We start from the raw sequence: 19,465 nt of genomic DNA on the forward strand, positions 1-19,465 counted from the left end.
GATATCAAAAAATAACTTTTTATTTTTATATCAAAAATAGAATTGCTGATATAAAAAATCTGAGTTCTTGAAAAGTGTCTACTAATTAAATGATCACATCCAGTCTACTTCGCTTGTATAAGCTTCAGAAAGCGTTAGGCTGACCTTTCAGGCTGCAGTTTGAAATATTCCTTGAAGGTCAAGTCCAACTATCGAACCCACTCGTTCCCTCCTCTGACGCCTTTTTCTAGCAAGATGTTATCAGAAGCGTGTTCATGGGACTAAGGTTTGACCTGCACTGTGGAAGCACTTTATGATTTCCACATTAGGCATTACTGTAGTCTAAAAGTAACTACCTTATTTTTTTCACATAAAATGTAATCCATTACTATATTTATTTACCTGTCTTAAAAAGGAACCATTACATTTACAAGAGGCTGAAAAACATAATCAGATTACAGCAACATTACTTCCTGACACTGAATATGATTCTCAATTCAATGCACTTCACAGTCTGTTTTCTGTAATTCTGTAATTGAATACAAAGATTCCTCATGTATTTTATTACAATTACTTTCGTGCTGATTTCATAATGGTAATAACCATTACAATGTGCAATCAATAGTAGATAATTACAAGGTTCTTAATACCACTGTCTTATTATTGCCTTGAGTTTTCCTATAGACCAAGCAAAACAGCAAACAACAGTTATACCAATAATACTTTTTTAAAGTCTTTTTTGAATTGGCATTAAAACCAATTAAATTTTTGCTATTGCAACTTACTTGTTAATCACTTTCAATGCTGCTAATAAAGGCCTCTTCTGTTTTACATGTTGCGTTTCCATGGAAACTATTTACAGCAGAGACATGACCAACTGTTTCATCAGTTTTCAGAACATACCTTTCTGTTTATCTATCCATAATGCAGGAAAGATAAGTAGAATGGATTATGAATTAATAACAGCTAACATTGAACTGTTTTTCAGTGTGACCACTTCAATGTGCATGAAATGTCATTTTCACATGCCAAAAGTCACATGTCAATGTCATTTTAATGAAAGAAAACCCACTGAAATGTGTGTTTAACACAACCGATGCCTTGAGAAGCTAGGGATATACAGCCATTCACACTGTTCTCCTCAAGTAATTGTTACAACAATAAGAGCAACAACAGTTATTTGCAACCAATAATTCCCTAAAGCTACAGTTGAGGAACGCTTTATAAAACCAAATTATCCTTAGCCTTTTACTTCTGCACAATAGTGATGGATTGTATCATAAAAAAGCTAAATGGAAATGGATTTAAAATAGATCTAGAGGGAATGCAATGCTGCATCTGCTTTTTTCAAAGCTCTGCATTAGAAAACATAGATGACAAACACAACCAATTTAGATAAATGATTTTACATTACAATAATACATGTTTGTATATATATCTGTAAGCAATCAGGATTTAACAGCTGTTTCTGTAACTGAACTTACAACACAGACAAGGATTATAAAAACGTTCATGAAATCTTCTCTTCACTGAATAAGTTCTATTAGTGTGTGTGTGTGTGTGTGTGTGTTTGTTGTGGTGTGTGTGTGTGTGGTATTATATGTATATATATAATATATATATATATATATATATATATATATATATATATATATATATATAAATAAAGTAAAATAATCAAAGGTTTTAATACGATGGGTGTCACAGTAGCTGACCTGGTAAAGACACGGTCGTGCGCAGCGTGAATCATAGTGTTAGGGTTTGCATCCTAGCTGTGTGATATTGCAGACATTCCCAGGGGATAGAGCTTTGCATAGACATGGTGCTCCTGCAGATTATGAAGGCCCAGGAGCCCAGGGGGCTCAGATAGACACCTGCAGGACTGGTCTTAGCACTCCAGGGGCTGGTAGCTCACTAACATCTGCCATTGAGATCCTGGATATAAAGAGGTTGGCTGTGGGATTGGAGGATGCTTTTGTGGGGAATTCCTGTGGTGAGGGAACTCAATTCAACATTCTAAATTGGGGAGCTGGTGGCAAAGCAGGAGAGGTTATATTTAGCATGGCAGTGAAAAGGTTAATGATAATTGTTTTATATCATCACAAAACAAAAACAAAAACACACAGGCCCTGTTCTGAAGTACAGAGTGTCTGAAAGGAATAAAACACTTATACTGGTATAAAACTATCAAGCAATTCTCAGAACAATTTTCTACCTGCAACTAAATTGTCATTTTTCAATGTTATTGCTTTCAGAGTGAGCGCCTTTGCTTCAGAAGATAGGCCTGTAATCTTTACAGGTTGTTAATTGTAGATACGCAGAACCATGTGTGAGAATTCCAAGGACTCATACAAATGTAACACAGCTGGGTCTTAAACATTCTGTTGCTGGTGTTTAAACACACAATGTTTGCTTCTTCAGTTACTCCTGCTGCTACAGTCACCAAGACAGTCCTGTTAATGAGATGTTACATTGCAGGGGATCTGCCCTGGTAACACATTCAGATCAATGAGTAATTGCATACAGAGACGACCAAGTAGGCTATTCATTGCTGCTCAGATTTGTGTGTTTGTGGCAGACCCACGCTAAGCATGCTGCATTCCATGTGGGTGGCTGTTCCAAAGCATATTTATTTTCCATACAGCTTAGCCGATGGAGAAAAAGTACTGTTAAGGCTAATAAAGACATTGATGTTCAAAAGGAATACATTGGTGATACAGTATGCATGGGTAACAGAGATACACACCCACACACCAATATGAGTACTGCCAGAAATTCAGTTTTCTTTGTTGAAATTGTGAAGAGGTATTAACAGGTGTGATACATATGTCTTAAATGACGTTGGGACAAAAGTGGTGGGGAAGCTGCTAAATGCTTTACAGACAGCAAGTCTGGTAAGACAATAAGCTATCTAGTTTTATATCAGCCTATTATAAACCAAGTTAAATTAACTAAAATAAACTATGCTATTTTTTCATATACAATGTAATCTGTCACTGGGTGGCCTCTGTAGAATACACAGTATAATAACGACTATCAGTTTACCTGGATTATAGCAGCAGGGTAAAAGGAATGAATTACAGAACAAACACTTCCTGTATGCACTGGAATATGATCTAGACTTGACCTGAATCTGTGGAAGCTGAAATATGATGTGAGCTTCATGGGTTTATAATTGGTTTGAACAAACAGCAAGTTCAAAGTCTACATCATACTGTTAAAATATTGAAGAAACATGTTTTACTTGGAGCGGCTAAAGTTTTTTTTTTTTTAATTTTATTATACAATATTAAAAAATGAAAAAAATCTTGCGTGGATCCCAAGTTATTCCAAAAGAATAATTGTCATAACTATTAGACTGAAGGCGGGTAATATTTCCAACTTTTAAAAAGCATGATATCATTTATTTTTTTATTTTCTTAATTATCTTCTTTGTTCCAGGCTAAATAGATACATACATGCACACCACAGAAATTAAACCAGTATTACTGTAAATGTCATAAAAAGTAGTTTCAAAGTATAATACAAAAGTAAAGGCAACCACCAACTACAGAAATACATACAAGACCTTATAAAACATCACACGTACGTGCAAGTAGCCTCACAGCTTTAGTGACCAAAAAGATAAATAATAGTTACCTCTAGATTAAGTTCTTATTAGAAACTCCAAAAAGCAATTAATGGTGTCAACACTAATGTCAATCCCTTTGCTTAAAAACACAATAATATTAGATTAATAACAGATGGTGGGTGTTGTCATTGTTATTGCAGATTGTAAAGCAATCATTAATAGAGAATGTGTGTCTGTTGCACAAATGCAACCTACATTGTTCTATTTTCGGGCTATTCACTGGCATGCAGTAGAAAACAGAAAATGATAGATGCTTAAAGCCAAGGGCATCAATGCCTTCAGGGAGAGACTGTTCACAGTAACAGCCCACTCTAATAACCTGTTCAAATTACCTTTGTGACCTCTACTAAATCACAAACATTGCTATTTTCACAACGACTGAGCCAATTATGAACTCGGTGCTGCTTCATACAGGTTAGCGTTTAGAGTCCTCATTCAAACAACAGGGACCCTTACGCACTGATCACATCCTTCCGTCACACTGTGAGCACAAGAACTGCCTTGATTTTGCCACAATGTTCACCAAACCTTTATCTTACACTTCTAGCCTGCTGTAGACATTTTGGATTGCATTTGGTTATAATCTGATAAACTCTTGCTTTTATACAAATATTTTTACCTTTCAGTACAGCGACTATTACATGATTGGCCATAATGACCCTCTTTATGTGAATGCACTTGGTTTATGTATTGTGTAGGGCAAAATCTATATGCACCCTTAATCAAACAATTAAAGGAAATATTCCTGACGCATACTAGAAATAGTTCATTGTTAGGCACAACTGTAAGTATAACCTGCACAGAATAGAACGATTTCAACATAGCAAGGAAGCCCTGGCAGAGCTAGAATGTCGCTTGTTCCACCAAACAAAACGTGCATTGAACACATTGAACAATTGCATTGAATTTTATCGGATAACAGAGGCTCTCTGTGCAAAGAGGGAGTGATTACAGGAGACGTTTCTCATGGGAAGCCTGTGCTTGTCTCATCCCCTGCCAGCCAATGAGGGAAGCAGGCATTGAAAGAGTGCATCACCATAAAAAGGGGTGGTGTTAGCAGATTCTCATGCATACTTAGAGGAGCGTGAGAATCCATTCCAAAAAACTAAAAAAATACTTACCAGCAATCAGTTTGTGAACAGTTTGCTGTGTGCCTAGCTCATTTTGTTTCTTTTGCTGCTAAAACCTGATGTTTGCTGTCTTTAAATTATGGTGTGGGAATTATGCAATCTGTGGACATCAGAAATGTATGCATTTTGTTCAATAGTTTTTTTCAGTCTACAGACTAATGCCCTTGCGATTAACCTTTTCAACAGTTGGTTTATACAGTGTTAGGTAAATGAGTTTCAATTGTAAATTAAAATATTATTGTTGGACTCATCATTACAACATCTGAGTGGGAGTGAGAGATCCAATTTTTTGCAGTCTAAAACTCATTACACCAGCGCACCGTAATTACTTAAAAATGATTACACTGTCTGGAGTTAATTTGTGCTCCCAATTATGTCACTCTTTCTTCTCAATTTAGAATGTGTAATCACTGTTCCGTTATGACAGCAATCCCCAAACAGAACTGAAGGGAACTTTCCAGTGTGCATTCCCCGACCCCAACACCAAGCACACCACCTCTACACCCAGCTTCTCTGTAAGTGTGCACTTTGAGCTCACCGGGCACTAGCAGGGTCTATTCTCGTATGGAGACACAGTCCCTGCTGATTATGCCTATCTAACTTACAGGAGCTCCTGAGGCAATGTGATGCTTCCCGTGGAATAACCAGTGAATTGAACAAGTGCTCCTCTGACAGACTGGCTCACCCTGCACACCACATGGTCATGCAGGTGGTCAAGAAATCAGAATCTATGCTCTGATGAATAATAACTAAGGCTGTATTTTGTCCACGGTGATCATGGATTTCATGATTTCTGTGAAATTTTACCACTGCCCCATAATATGTAGTACCCCGTGAAAATTTCAAATTTCTGAAAGAATGGTGTAAATATACATCTTTATTTTTCATCACTCAAACATAAATAATTTAGGAACATGGCAGCCAGTTTAGTTTTCTTCCGTTAAATGACTGAATATACTACATAGAGCTGCACGATTTCTTTAAAATATCTTTAACAAAAAAGACATCAGCTCCATCAAATATTGGACATACTTCTACTGAAGGTCACTATGTCCAGTACAAGAAGGGGACATTTGACATGTCTGTTGTTATTTGTACATGTATTTATGTTTTATGGTGAAAATAGAACATCTTTAACAGGTGGACAAAAACGAAATATTCTAAAATTTTACGTTTACGGTTTTTCAGATAAGCATTTAAACATTTAGGAACATTTGTTGTAATAAAAAAACAATCAATTTTGAATGTGACAGCACTATTGTTTCTGCTTTAGTAAATATTATGTTTGATAGTGAAATATCTTAAAATATCTATTTTTGAAAGACCACGAAATAAGCAATTTTTTACTGTGAAAAAAATACAGTCCTAATAACAACCAACATGGTGTTTTACAAGATTATCTAAAGATAACTGAATCATATAAGGGAGACGCAAACAAAATATCTCCTAGACGTGTGTTTTCTATAATGCCAGCACTTCAAAACGAGGGCCCCAGTGGTTCACAGAGTACAGCAGCATGGAGTGAAGAGTGAGTCATGCTAGAGAGAGAGAGATCAATAAGGTGGTTGAAGAGAGACGATATTCCATTTGGGGATATCAAATGACGTATAAAAACAGGCATGTGTTAATAAAAAATGCATTCCCCTACCCCCAAACAATGTATTGCTATACAGAAGAATATAAACTGTCATTACTTAATGAGTACTTTTACATAGCTGGGTTTAAAACGTCCCAGTGATAAATTGCAGCATCAAGTACATCACTACTATTCCAGAATCTCTTTTGTAAATTACTTTTTGTTATAAAACATAAAAGCTCATTTTTGTATGTCTCCCTCATGTCCCTGCCAGTTTATGTCTGTATACATTTTAAGTTTCCATATAAACTATTAGCTGGCAGGGTGCTAAGCTGTTGCTTAAAACTCTAAAGAAAGTCTATCTATAAACAAGTGTTTGTGAAAAGGTCTCTGAGCCAGTCATACAAATGGTGGAAAAACACAAGCTCTGATGGAGTAGATGTAAAAGGAATGCAGATAATTAAGATATATAAGAGGCCAGGCAACGAGCATTAAAGGCCCCATGCCCTCCTCTTGTTTGTCTATTTTGTTATGTTCAGGAAATTTAAAACATTGAATACAAACATAGTGAACCTTTCCCGTAGAATTATCATACAGAGCTTGACGTTTATTTTTGCGCAAGATACGATCACAATAATTTTCCAACTGGGCAGTATTTGCAGCCGTGATGCTGTTCCTTCAGACATTCTCCACTCTTATGAAGTATAACAAGTAGGGAAAACAAAAATAACAATTAAGTGAGTAGTTGAAAAATCACTGTCCCCATTTCCTCAGGAGGTACCATAAATAAAAGACCAGTCTTCCACAATGACACCCATCCTCACACCCCGGCGATGCAGTCAGCTGAGGCTCTCTTCTTCCTCTTGTTTCAGTCTCTTCTGTAGGTGTTCCCCAATGGCAGCCAGAGGGTTGCTTTTGAATTCAGAATTGCTTATTGCCTCAGCAAACCTGGACATTTCCGAATCTCTGAAACAGATCATAATGTTTTGGGAAATTATAGTTTTATATGCAAGGCAGTTGTTTTAAAGCTGATGATGGCAGCTGCATACCATCTTTACTAGATGACTGACATCTTCTGCACATGGCAAGTGTAGTGGTTCTGAAAAATGGCTTCAGTCTTTCAGGTTATAAACTGTATTTTCTATCTGTTTTCTTTGCATAAATGAAGGTGAGAGATGAACATCATTTGACAAGCTCCCCCTCACAGATCCACCCTGACACCCCAATTTTGATCTGAATGATCCTCCCATGCCACTGCACTCCATATCTCCCCCACTGTGGTCTGCTGCCAACACAGCACTTCCAAGATTCAAATCCAATACTTACAAGAATTTGCGTTTCTGGGCAATTTTCATCTTACTGAACTTTTTTGGTTCTGGCTTCTTTACATTGCTGAAAAAGACATTGAGAAGCACAGGTCAGTTTTCATTTTGATCAACTACAAAAACCAGTTGTTCTGGATAAAGGTGCCATCTTTTGCATTAGGTGCAAAATGAGGACCTCGTCTACATTTGCTTGAACTTGAACTACAGGCTGCATCACACTGGAAGCATAACGCTCCACTTCACCATAGGAAATGATCTCTTAAATGCTGAGGTATGTTACCAACGCTGACATTAAGACAGAACATAAAGTCAAGTTTTCATTAAATGCTATGAATGTCGACAATGCTTATGTTAGAATCACTATCATCAACCATGGACACAACAAATTGTGAACACTTTACAATCAACGTGTTGAATGTTTCTAGTTTTATGAGTAGAACACAGTTTGGTTGTGGTGCCATACCCTGTATACCAAGCACGGTATACTGTAAATTGGTCTTCTGGTGTTTTTAAAACCTATGCATTCATGGGTTTGTGCACTTTAATACCTCCAATGTATAATAGCATCATCTCTTTTAAGGGGCCTTGTTTGTTATTTTTTCAATAATACAGCTCCTGTAGTTCCATTTTCTGTCGCTTGTACAGGGCTATGTGACTCCTAATTTCAGCAATGCAAGAAAGTTGTCAGCTTTAGTACTCTAAGATAAGTTACCTTCAATTAGTTCCAAATACAGTAATTTGTAGGCAAGGTGTACAGTGATACTATTAGTACTGTATTGGAATACAATGGTATAACCCTTTTATTTATATTACATTGCTTGATTCAATATAAATGCTTGTATTCATCATGTTCAGTTACGTTGCTGTTTTTTCCACATTTCTTGAACAAAGATTACAACTGAGGGGCAGTTTTCCAAAGTGCACTCAGTCCACTAGCACTGGTTTTGAGAAAATGGAGGAAAAAAACACACACCGTCTTATTTTTTTCAAAACTTATTCAAAATCAGTCAGATAAATTATACGTCTAACACTCAATAACACATTTTGCAAAAGGTACAAAAATATAAGCACCTCAAATGTATTGGTTTCACAAAACTCCAAGACTGAGGACTCTTCCGTAGTTAAGTAATTATTAAATACAATATATGAAACAGATATAGGTACAGTATATGAACTGTTTAAAATGCTATATTCAGCAAATTAACATATTTTAAGTCAGTATTAAACATGCAATACATGTGCAATAAGACACATTAAAAACATCCTTTACATGTGCAATAAATAAAGTCCAATAAAGTTTTTTTTTACTTTTACATTTACTACTTTAGATGTCCTTTTTTTTTTTGCTGTCATGACATAACTTATTTTTTCTTTACCCCCCCCCCCCCCCCCTTCATACCATCAACCAGGTTGATATCAAGTGCCGACTCAATATTGACTATGCTATCAATCAAATGTATTTCTACATTGTACATAAGCAACATTGTCATGAGTTTAGTTACGATCCAAACCTCTAGCTGCAGTATAGCCAATCACCCAGGACACTGTAAGGCTGCACTCACAGAATAGCACCAAGCAGTTCTTATATCTATAAAAATAACTTAAAATGTGTTTATTTAAGTGTGGAAATTAGTATATGTGTTTTATGAAGTGACTAAGTCCTTGCATCTAATTGTACAATGCTTTTGCACTTTCAACCTGTTTTAATATCAGGTGAGCCAGGCAATCTGCTATTACGCTATTTCAGGGAAACCTTCCTTCACTTATTTCACTCACCTCTCTCTATTCTTCCACTAGTTACTAAAATCATAGGTTGCCTTCAAGCCCCTTTTACTTTTATTGATAGGCAATATAAAATCCTCCAGCAAAACTTGAAACCCCCTCATGATGGTAGCCATGTGAAAACACAACTCAATGGACTGAGTGCCCTTTGCAGAATCGGAAAGGGACAGTGTGCATTTTGGAAACCTGTTTTTCTTTGTTTGAAACACAAGGACAAAACCTTTTTTTAGCATACACTTATGACTGATATTATATTTAGAGTATATTCTGTGCACGATGCAAGAATATGACCACAAATGGACTTAGTGCATTTTGGAAAACCCACCCTTCAATTGTATTTTGGGAATCCATTACGCACTGTTTTTTGTGAGAAGGAGCCTGGAGGTTTCTCCCTGAATCTCAGTCCAGCAAGATGTCAAGAAAATAAAATGGGAGTACTGATCGATGCCCAAAAAAAAAGGCTACGGTGGTTGTGAAGAGTTCCCAGTCAGATCCTAGAATCTGACTATAAAAGAGACTGTGTTACATCTCAAACAGCACTGCTGCAGAAAAGATCTTTGCCTTTAATTCCACTAAACACAAAACATACTGTTGATTTGACCGGTGAAATTTTCGAGGCAAACCATTTTCCAAAATCATTTTAGACCACGATGCAGATAATAAATGAAAAAAAGAAAGTGCACAATGCACTGCAGATAAATACAAGAAGGCACAGTAGAGAAGAATATGGAAAATTGAATTATACTTATACCCCAGGGTTTTTTAGAAAATAGGTAGTTTTATTATGCAAAAGACTCCTGTCAGGGTATATGGTTATACAACCCTCAATGAAACTTGAATGAATCAAAATGGAGTTTAATTTCAGTAACATTGCAACAAAGACATTTAATTTCTGAGGACAACTCCAGTTATGGGATATAAAAAGTAATGGCTGATTAACAAATGGAAGAGAGCTAATTAAGCACTGAAAAACTAATTAAATGAATTACGATATTTTAAATGACTGAAGTAACGCATGACAGCATATTTTCAATGTCAATTTGAATGCAGATGATGCCCAGTAGATGATGATCTCTCCTTTCCCCCTCTGACTCCCACATCTCCTCCCGTATCTCTACCTCTCTCTCGGCCACCTCCTCCTGGACTCTTAAACTCAACCTCTCCAATTCAGACCTCCATGACCCCCCCTCTTCCTCCTCCACCACTGATCTCTCTATCTCTATTCCTCTTGAATCCACCACCCTCTGTCCCGCCTCATCCACCAAGAGCCTCGGGGTCACCCTTGACCCTACCCTTTCTTACCCTCAGCACATCTCTATTCTGGCACACTCCTGTTGTTCTTCCTCAAACAACATACACAAAATTTGCCTCTTCCTCACCGACTACTCCACACAGCTCCTAGTTTAGGCCCTGATACTGTCCTGCCTTGACTACTGCAACTCCCTCCTGGCCGGCCTCCATGTCTCTGCCATATGTCCGCTCCTTCTGCACCCTTGCCCTCAGTGGTGGAATGACCTACCCACGGATATCAGGACTGCTCAGTCCCTGACCACCTTCTGGTGCCTCCTCAAGACACACCTGTTCAGACAGCATCTGTAAACCTCATAACTCTCGACTATATGGCACCCAAATGTATCTGTACTTGCATAATCTTGTATTTGCACTGAACTGCTCCACACTTTGCTGTATCTACTACTACTCTCAATCACAGTTATATTTTCTGTATCTTGTACTTGATTTTACTCTTAAAAGGTAATGTAACAGGGAGAGATCTGTGCTGACTCTGCTGGCGCGTTCACAGGGCTGCAGGAAGAGGGCGGCAGTCGTCCAACAACCGCCTGTGAGTCATGGCAGCGACACGGGGAGGTGGGAAAGTGGGTCTGTGTACTTTCCCCCTCTCTGAATGGCTGAGAGGTGTGTCTTGGGAGATTGTTAGCCCTATAAATTAACGCTCTGTTGTTTCCTCAGATCTGCCCATTTAAACGCGCAGAGTGCGCAGAAACGCTGGTCCACGACCAAATGGAACGGAGGTTCAGAGCGAGACAGTGAGGTGTTATGCTGAAGATCGAAAACGCACCTTATCAGATGGAGCGGAGCTGCAGTCAGTGCAACTACAGGGGTCTGACAGTTTGGAAGAAAACATTTATTTCTACATGTATTTCTGCAGATGTTACAACCTTCATATTTGTATCATTGTAGCTACCGCTGCCAGTAAATACTGGCAAGTGTTTACCCTATTTCATTTCAACAAGTACCGCTAGCCTCTCAATTATGTTAAAAACAATAAAAATTAGCTTCCCAACTTCTTTTTCTTCCACCACAACAGTCTTTGCAAAAGTATTTTTCAAACTCAGCAACTACTTGTGCTTTAGCCTAGCGGGTGCTCTATAAAGCCATCTGCACTGCATGTAATTTAAAATATGATACTGTACAGTGCTGTATAAGTTGAAATGATACCGCTGACCATCCAGGGCAAAAAAAAAAGAAATGTGCCACCTGGGGTTTTGGGTTTATTTTTATTTTTTTTTTAGAAAATGCAGTTGAAGCACTTCTATAAAAAAAAAAATAGTTACCACGGTAACTGATCAGTAACCTGCAGTGTGCTGTGGTACTAGACACCAAATCTACCAGGAAATCTGTGAAACATTTCAATGTACCCACAGCAGGTACAGTGTTAACTCTGAATCATCCATGACTACATTATTGGGAGATTCCTACTAATTTTAGACTACCTAAAACTCCTTAGATTCAAATTTTGGGATTTATTTAGTATTTTGTAATGCTGACACATTACCAAATGTAAGCTGATCGACCCTGCAAGTTATCAACAAAAGCATCACACCATTTAGATACTTACGTTTTTAACTTCTTGAGCAAATGTGTTCTGCTGGCTGTAAGCAGCTCAGAGAGATCTGGCAAGGCATCCGCCAGAGCCTGCATATCCCCGACCACTGGTGTGGCCTTTCTCTTAGCCAGGGCTTTCTGCTTCTCCCTGTCCAGTTTAATGGTGTCGATCTCTAGAATACAGGAAAGAAGACAGCGCTTTTAATAACAAACTGCAGCCCTTTCTATAGGACCCGTACAGCTCTCCATGTGTGTAACTCTGGATCCAGGAGGGGTAGAGTCAAAGAGTTAGTCAAAACAGCTTGGCGAAAGCACCAATTACCTTGACTGAAGTTAAAAGGCATTTCTTAATTGACTGTACATTTTCATCTGAAGGCACACTGTTATTTCAGTCAAAATCAAGATTGATGTCTCCACTACTATGAAATTAATCTAATGATACTGGGGATTTATATACCTGCTTGGTAACCAGCTAGTTGCTGACTTTTCTGTAGGATTTCAAATCTCACTTATCTAATTTACATTTTAAAAAGTGAAATCAAACATCCAGACCCAGCAAAGTTAGGATGCAGCAACACTGTCAATGGAAATGTAGTCATACAGTGGGTGCCAGCCGCTGATCTCTATAGAAACACTGGAACACTGCCCATCTGTGGTGTACGTATAACAATCTTATTTACTGTTATTGACATAGCATAACCAGTTGACCATTGATTTCATACACAGTGATTCTGATACGTTATCAACGCATCTGTTTCTAGCACTGGCGGCTTCTCTTAAATTACAGCTACCAACAATCCAGCGTACAGAAACATCACTCTGTAGTTACAGCAGTCAAGAGCCATAAAAACACCCACAAATACAAAACTACTGCAGGCGGTAAGAGTACAGAATTATTTTTAGGGGATAGATATAACTCCAAAAAAGGTGTGCACATTCTTTCTTTGTTTTAAAAAAAAAAAAAAAAAAAAAAGTCTCCACTCGGCCAATAGATATATATGATTAAAACCCTACATCGAACTAATGTACGGTGAACCAAAAATTATGGGGCAAAAGTATTCTCCTGAACTTTAAGGCTGGTTGTGAAACTGTTGTTTAATTGCACAGAATCTGCTGTAAAAGCCTATACCCTTTCTCAGGTATAGTTACATAGTTACCCTGTATATAAATCTGATTTGTACTTTCAAACACTGTTATTGTTGCCTTAGTAATATTCTGATTCAAGCGGTACACATTATAAAGCTCTTGTCGAATTCGCCTTAATAATGCACATGGATTTCTGGCAGATGACTTGGACTCCATATGAATTAGCATAAACAGCAATAAAACTTCAGGGGACAGAAGTCTAATATTTTGCTTGAGGCTGGTAAAATGTTGTTTATTTTCTGTTATAAATTTCTGTTAGGTCTTTTTTTTTTTAATAGTCACTTATTAGTGGAATCAGCTGTATTTGAATATCCACATTATCATGCAGCTTTTGTGTTCTTTTCAGGTACTCTGTGAAATGTCCGTGGTAAAACAGATATGCTCGTAAGTGTTAAGCCATTTCTAAATCAAGTGTAAGGGGGTATGTAAGCCACGGGATGAGACTGACAAAGTGACATTTTGAGCCACTCAGTTAGTTTCGTGTCCTTCAGTAACTTGCTGATGGCTTTTGGTGAAATACCATATTTTCTTGAAGCACTCATACTATATATAAAGTAGAAATAATAATAAAAAAATAATATAAAGCTCTATAAAAAAATGATGTAAGTGGACCATAGTTCCTCCTTTCATCACCAGATTCTGATACAACAGTAATTAACATTTTAAAGAATGTCCTTTTAGGACAGCTGGATGAGCAGGTCTCAAGATTTATGTAAAAATTCAAAATGTGGCCTCCATATATTTGGATACTTTCACTAGCTGTAACAGTATAGGTGTGACCTACACTAGTTCCCTGTCCCAGGTATGCTCATGCCCTGCTGGGCAGTATTACCAATAGGGAGAAGGAGTTAACTCTTACTCCAGTGGGTTACAATGTTTTAATCCAATCTCAGGTTTAGTGAGATGCCCAGCAGCAGAACGAGAATGGCCTCAGCTGTAGCATCACATTAAAACTGCAAGGACCCGAGATCAAAGGACTGAGAAACTATTAAAAAACCACATGGAACTAGTAAAAACTAGCTAGTTTTATAACAGGTGCACTTTCACTCCTATAAAATTTTACAGTTTGAAAATTAAATCTATAATCAGGCCTATGTTAGATTGTTATTCAGGAGGTGTAAAATGCACCCAGTGCTTAAAACTCGATCCAGCTCCGGCAGATTGTGCACTTTCGTTTCATTTAATAAACCATGATTCAATTTTTTTCTAACTTGCATCTGGTTATGCAGTACGGTTTATTTATCAAACTGCCATAAAATAAATGGGGGAAAAATATAAGCAGCTTAGATGTTGGTGAAATTGGTTAAAATAAAACAAGTTATTCCGTTTTCATGGGAGAAAGTACAGTCAAAATGCAGAAAAAAATGAAGTGACATGTTTAATGAGCACAAGCCCAGTGTCTTTTGCAGGCTGATTCAACTATCTTTTTTTTTTAATCTCTCTCTTTAAAAATGTCTTTGTTCAGTGAATGAAACTTTATGCTACAGTCCATCTCTTTTCTCCACTTTTTTGTAAGGCTCTTTAAGAAATGTATGATCATTGCTATGGCTGTTTTAAACACACAGGTTGAAAAGTTCTACATTAAACTATTCAAGACAATCTGATCTTCTGTAATACATGGAAGGACATTATAAGCAGGTAAATCTGTCAGTTCATGAAGTTTCCATTTTATTGATTGTAGATAACAACATAGTTCCATACAGTTTCCATGCACATCCACAGGTTTCAAATGTGTACTACTTTACAAATACATAACTTCATTTAAAATATGATATCAGGTACTAAATTAGGTTAAGGAAATCTCTGGTTTCAGATAGTTCCACAGTTCCTCTGTCATTTCATCTTGGAGAGTGAAATTATTCCACCCCTTCAGGGCCATCTTTCCTGCCAGTAACCAACCAACTGCTTCCCCTAAATGACTGACATGCTTTACAGCCAGTAAGAAGCTTGACCCCAAAGACACTGCTGAGGTGAAATGCAGGTGGTACAGATTTCCTGAAAGGGAAGGGAAGCAAACTAGGACTTTCTTTTATCTAGTGTAGTATCAGATGTCAGGGTTCAAAATGAAAATACGTGTTTGTGATGGCATGATTCTTTCGTGCACTTTTGAGACCTATATAGTCAATGAAATTGCATGACAGATAGCATTTATGGAAGTTAGCAAAAATAAAAGGTCCGCATTTCCAGGTTGCTTGGTCTATGAATATGTGGATTAAATGATATATGTGAAGGCAAATATGTATTATGGAATGTCCTCTGAAGTGACTCATAAAGTGCTTCTTGACAACCGGATCCTGACACACTCCAAGCAACCCCTTGCGGGGTGGTTACACTATTGTGTATTTGAGTTCACCTCTAATCCAAAGAGTGACTTCAATAGTAAATCAACATGTTTTTCACTCAGCTGTGATATTTTATGAATATCCCACAAAACCACAGTCTAGGATGTAGCCACAGTGTTTTTCGGCTGCCTGGTTACATATTTTATTATAATCAAAGTAAACCGTTTTGTTATGAACATGCTAAAAACTGCTACACGAGCGGTAAGTCAGGACACTCCATTTGTAGTATGGAACCATTTTCAGGCGACAAGGATGGATTCAGCCTCCAGTACACATACACTGCCTGCTGGGAAACATGACATGATTCTCAGCCTGTTATATGACTTCCTGTGGTGCAGGACACAGGGGTGCTTAAAACTCTTCTTTCAGGCCCATTGGTTGCTTGAAATATTAATGTTACAGAAAATATATTTGGGTTACATTTTTTGGCCATTGGCTAGACTTGTCCACATTAAATAATCCAGTAATTTTAGAAAAAGGTACACTTGACCAATTGCTGTATAGGAGGTGGCTCTAACATGTCTTTACCATGGGGCCTTAACAGTATTAAAATAAATAAATAAATAAATAAAAACCCAACATCTTCCCCAGAAATAGTGTTAAGCCGACAAGCTCAGAAGCACTTGCGTCTCCTGAAGCTGGATCAAGGGAGGCAGGCGCGCCAAACACCCTTGTTAATACTGTACCTTGTATTTTCAGCGATACAGCTAACACAATATTATTGTTACAGAAGTCACAAATGTGCAGTTTTGAAAGAAACCTGTTATAGTTTTATTTTAAAACATGATATATGGTACTTCACTTGGTTTAAGAAAGCTCTGTTTGCAAGTCATGCTTTCTGTTCGTGTTGCACTGTCATTAATCAATCAGGTTCTTCCACTACTGACAAATGCTTTCAGCCAGTACATTGATTTGACCTAAAAGATACTGCTGAGGTGAAATGAACCAACAAGTGCAAGATAACCTAAGAATAAGGCATATAAACTGAGAGCTTCCTTTAACCTAAAACTGTATCAAATATCATGTTTTAAAATGAGAATACATGTGCGCTATGACAAGTGCTTCTTTCAAAACTGCAACATTAAGACCAATTTAGCTAATGGAAGAGCAAAACAGGTATGATAAGGTCATTATTTTACTTAGTTCTATGTCTTTTACTAAAATGTAATCAGAACAAAATAAAAACAAATGAACCAAACACACTCAATTTAAAATGAACTAACCAAACAAACTGATTGTGAATGGACCCATAGGCTGCGAGTATAACGACTTTTGGGACACCGAATAGAATGTCTTTTTTTTTTTTAATAGAAGTGAACCATTTTTTTTTTGTCTTTTTTTTTTTTTTAAAGACTGACCATTTTTTTCTTCTAAACAACTGACTTGAGGTGGCTGACCCCCCCCCCCCCCCCCCCCCCAAAAAAAAAAAAACAAAAAAAAAAAAAAACCCTGGAATCTTAAAGTGTGTGGCATCATATATTCTTGCAATGTAAAAGGTTGAACTGCACTGCTGAAAAGTGAAAAGCGAAACCTGCACTTACTGTTTAGCCATTTCTCTCGCCTCTGCTTTATTTTCTCCTTCTTCGACAGCTGCTTCTTTTCACCAGCTCCTGCAAAAACACAACAAATAATGTTACTCAGGCCTCTTACTGTACAAAGAACAAACAAAAAAATATACACGAAATAAGTTAGCGTTTGCCTTTTGAGCCTTTCTAGGCATGCGCAAATCTTAGAGCTTAAAGGCAAAGTTAAGCCGTTGACTTTTGGTCTGTGTACTTTTACCCAGAACCGACTGTTATTGCGATGTTTCCAGTGTGTCTAGTAAATTGTTTTACTCATAATGTTGTCAGGGTTTATATTAAAAGCTACAGTACATGTGGTAAACATCAGAAACACATCGTTGTAATATTAATAACATGTTTTTCATATTCTTATTTAATAATAGGTTAACTTTAGGCTACGTAGTTTACAAAGTTTACATTTAATCGCTGGTAACTTTATTATAGGTTTTCTTATTTGTACATGTACTTGCAATATATTTGCAAGTATTAGCGAAAGAGAAATAAATACAATAGATGCATTATTTTGTATATGGGTTATGACAAACAGAAATAATTTATTTGTTGTGCGATTTATTTTTATGTGCAATTATATTTGTGTTTAAAATGTATTAACAGTTAATAATACGACATGTTATCTATTATTTAATAATAGGTGTTAAGTTTAAATTTAGTTTACAAATTGAGTGAGATTACAAAGACGCGTCAAACTCTCACCAGAGCTGTCATTTTAAATTTGTAATCGCCTCAGATATTTATATTAGGTTTTCTTCATACAAATAAAAAAGCAAAAGAAAATAAACATGTATAACTTGTATGTGTTGACATACTGTATCAGAAACCGTTATGCATTTGTCTTGCGATTTATTTTGATGTGCAATTATATACTGCGGTCATAAGACAGTGTTGAAAGCTATCAGACAGTTTTGAAATGCCAGTCAAGTATCAGACACTTAACTCGCCATCAGACACTTAATTTGTATAGATAGTTTCCCTGTTTCAAGCAGTGAAATTCTTCACTCCGAGACATTTAGAACTGCACTGGAATAAAACGAACGATGAAATACACTTTCATACATTTTCAAAAATAATGAAAAATGTAATAAGTATGAAATACATCTCACTGATAGCTTATTGCAACACAATCAAAGGACGACTCCATGTTGTTTAAATTGTTGAGAACAGACATTTTTGCTGCTTACTATAATGTGTTTGACCAAAAACGTACGTGTGTGTGTCTTTTTAGGTGGGGTGAGGTCCATAAGAATGACACTGGTAATATTATATTCCTTAAAAAAAAAAAAAAAAAAAACCTCCAGCATGGAATTAAACCACACCTTCTGTAAATCTATCCTTCCCATACCCACCCTTACACCTTTGTTTTTATTGTATATATTGTTTTGTGTTGTATATTTTGAATTGTGTACATGTATTGTGTGTATTGTTTTGTTTTAATAAAAGTTCATTTTTTAAATATCTTGAGAAATGTACATAGACTTAAGTATTACTGTATGGCAATGAATGCGGTATGATATCTACATTATATTCATGATATATTTATATCTGATTAATGAGATCTAGTGTAAAACATAATAATAAAAACAAATCAGATATTGTTAAGAGCAAGTTCTCACACTGAGTTACACATAATAATTTACAAGTAAAAAGTATAACCTGTGTGATATGACGTTTTATCTTTCCTGAAATACAACGACTGATGCGTGGGGACTTTATTGTTGAAGTGAAGATCAGAGATTTGCATAGGGTGCTACATTAAATTGGAGAGCTATTAGAATTATTAGTCTACTGTATTTGGTGCTGTACCATGTAAACTAGGATTACAGATCTTCATATAAATAATATAACTGCACTTTAGGACGGTATGTATAGCAAGCCAATCATTGTGTGCGTTTCTCAAATTATATATACACCTTAAAACACCATCTTCCACTAAAAACGAGTACGTTCACATTAACAGGTTTAGATATCCCAAAAAGACTTGATTACAACGTCAAAAACATTATTCTGTATTTGAAAAGTGTTTGTACCGACTTTCCCACTCAATTTATTGCAAAGCTTCAAAGTCACCGAGCAATTTACCATGAAAATAATATAACTGTTAAAGTGAGCTTAAACACTTATTAAACACTT

The 19,465-nt window shown here is 36.7% G+C and overlaps 1 protein-coding gene across 2 annotated transcripts in view; it reads right to left on the reverse strand.

Moving 5' to 3' along the window:
• Nucleotides 1–2,825: 2,825 nt before the first annotated feature.
• LOC121322889 (protein FAM207A-like) overlaps nucleotides 2,826–19,465 on the reverse strand; it is an 84,851-nt gene continuing 68,211 nt past the window's right edge. The window contains exons 3-7 of one of the 2 annotated variants that reach the window (XR_005951105.1): nucleotides 17,297–17,365; nucleotides 12,281–12,440; nucleotides 7,643–7,708; nucleotides 7,098–7,282; nucleotides 2,826–6,278 (exon numbers count right to left, since the gene is read on the reverse strand). Coding sequence is in view for 1 of the 2 variants with exons in the window: in XM_041263403.1 (XP_041119337.1) it covers nucleotides 7,156–7,282; nucleotides 7,643–7,708; nucleotides 12,281–12,440; nucleotides 17,297–17,365 (422 nt within the window). In the remaining variant the exon portion in view is untranslated. Of the gene's footprint in view, nucleotides 7,283–7,642; nucleotides 7,709–12,280; nucleotides 12,441–17,296; nucleotides 17,366–19,465 lie in introns of both variants that reach the window. The other variant, XM_041263403.1, reaches the window with a different exon arrangement.

This window comes from Polyodon spathula, chromosome 11, assembly GCF_017654505.1.
Source record: "Polyodon spathula isolate WHYD16114869_AA chromosome 11, ASM1765450v1, whole genome shotgun sequence".
NCBI lineage: Eukaryota > Metazoa > Chordata > Actinopteri > Acipenseriformes > Polyodontidae > Polyodon > Polyodon spathula.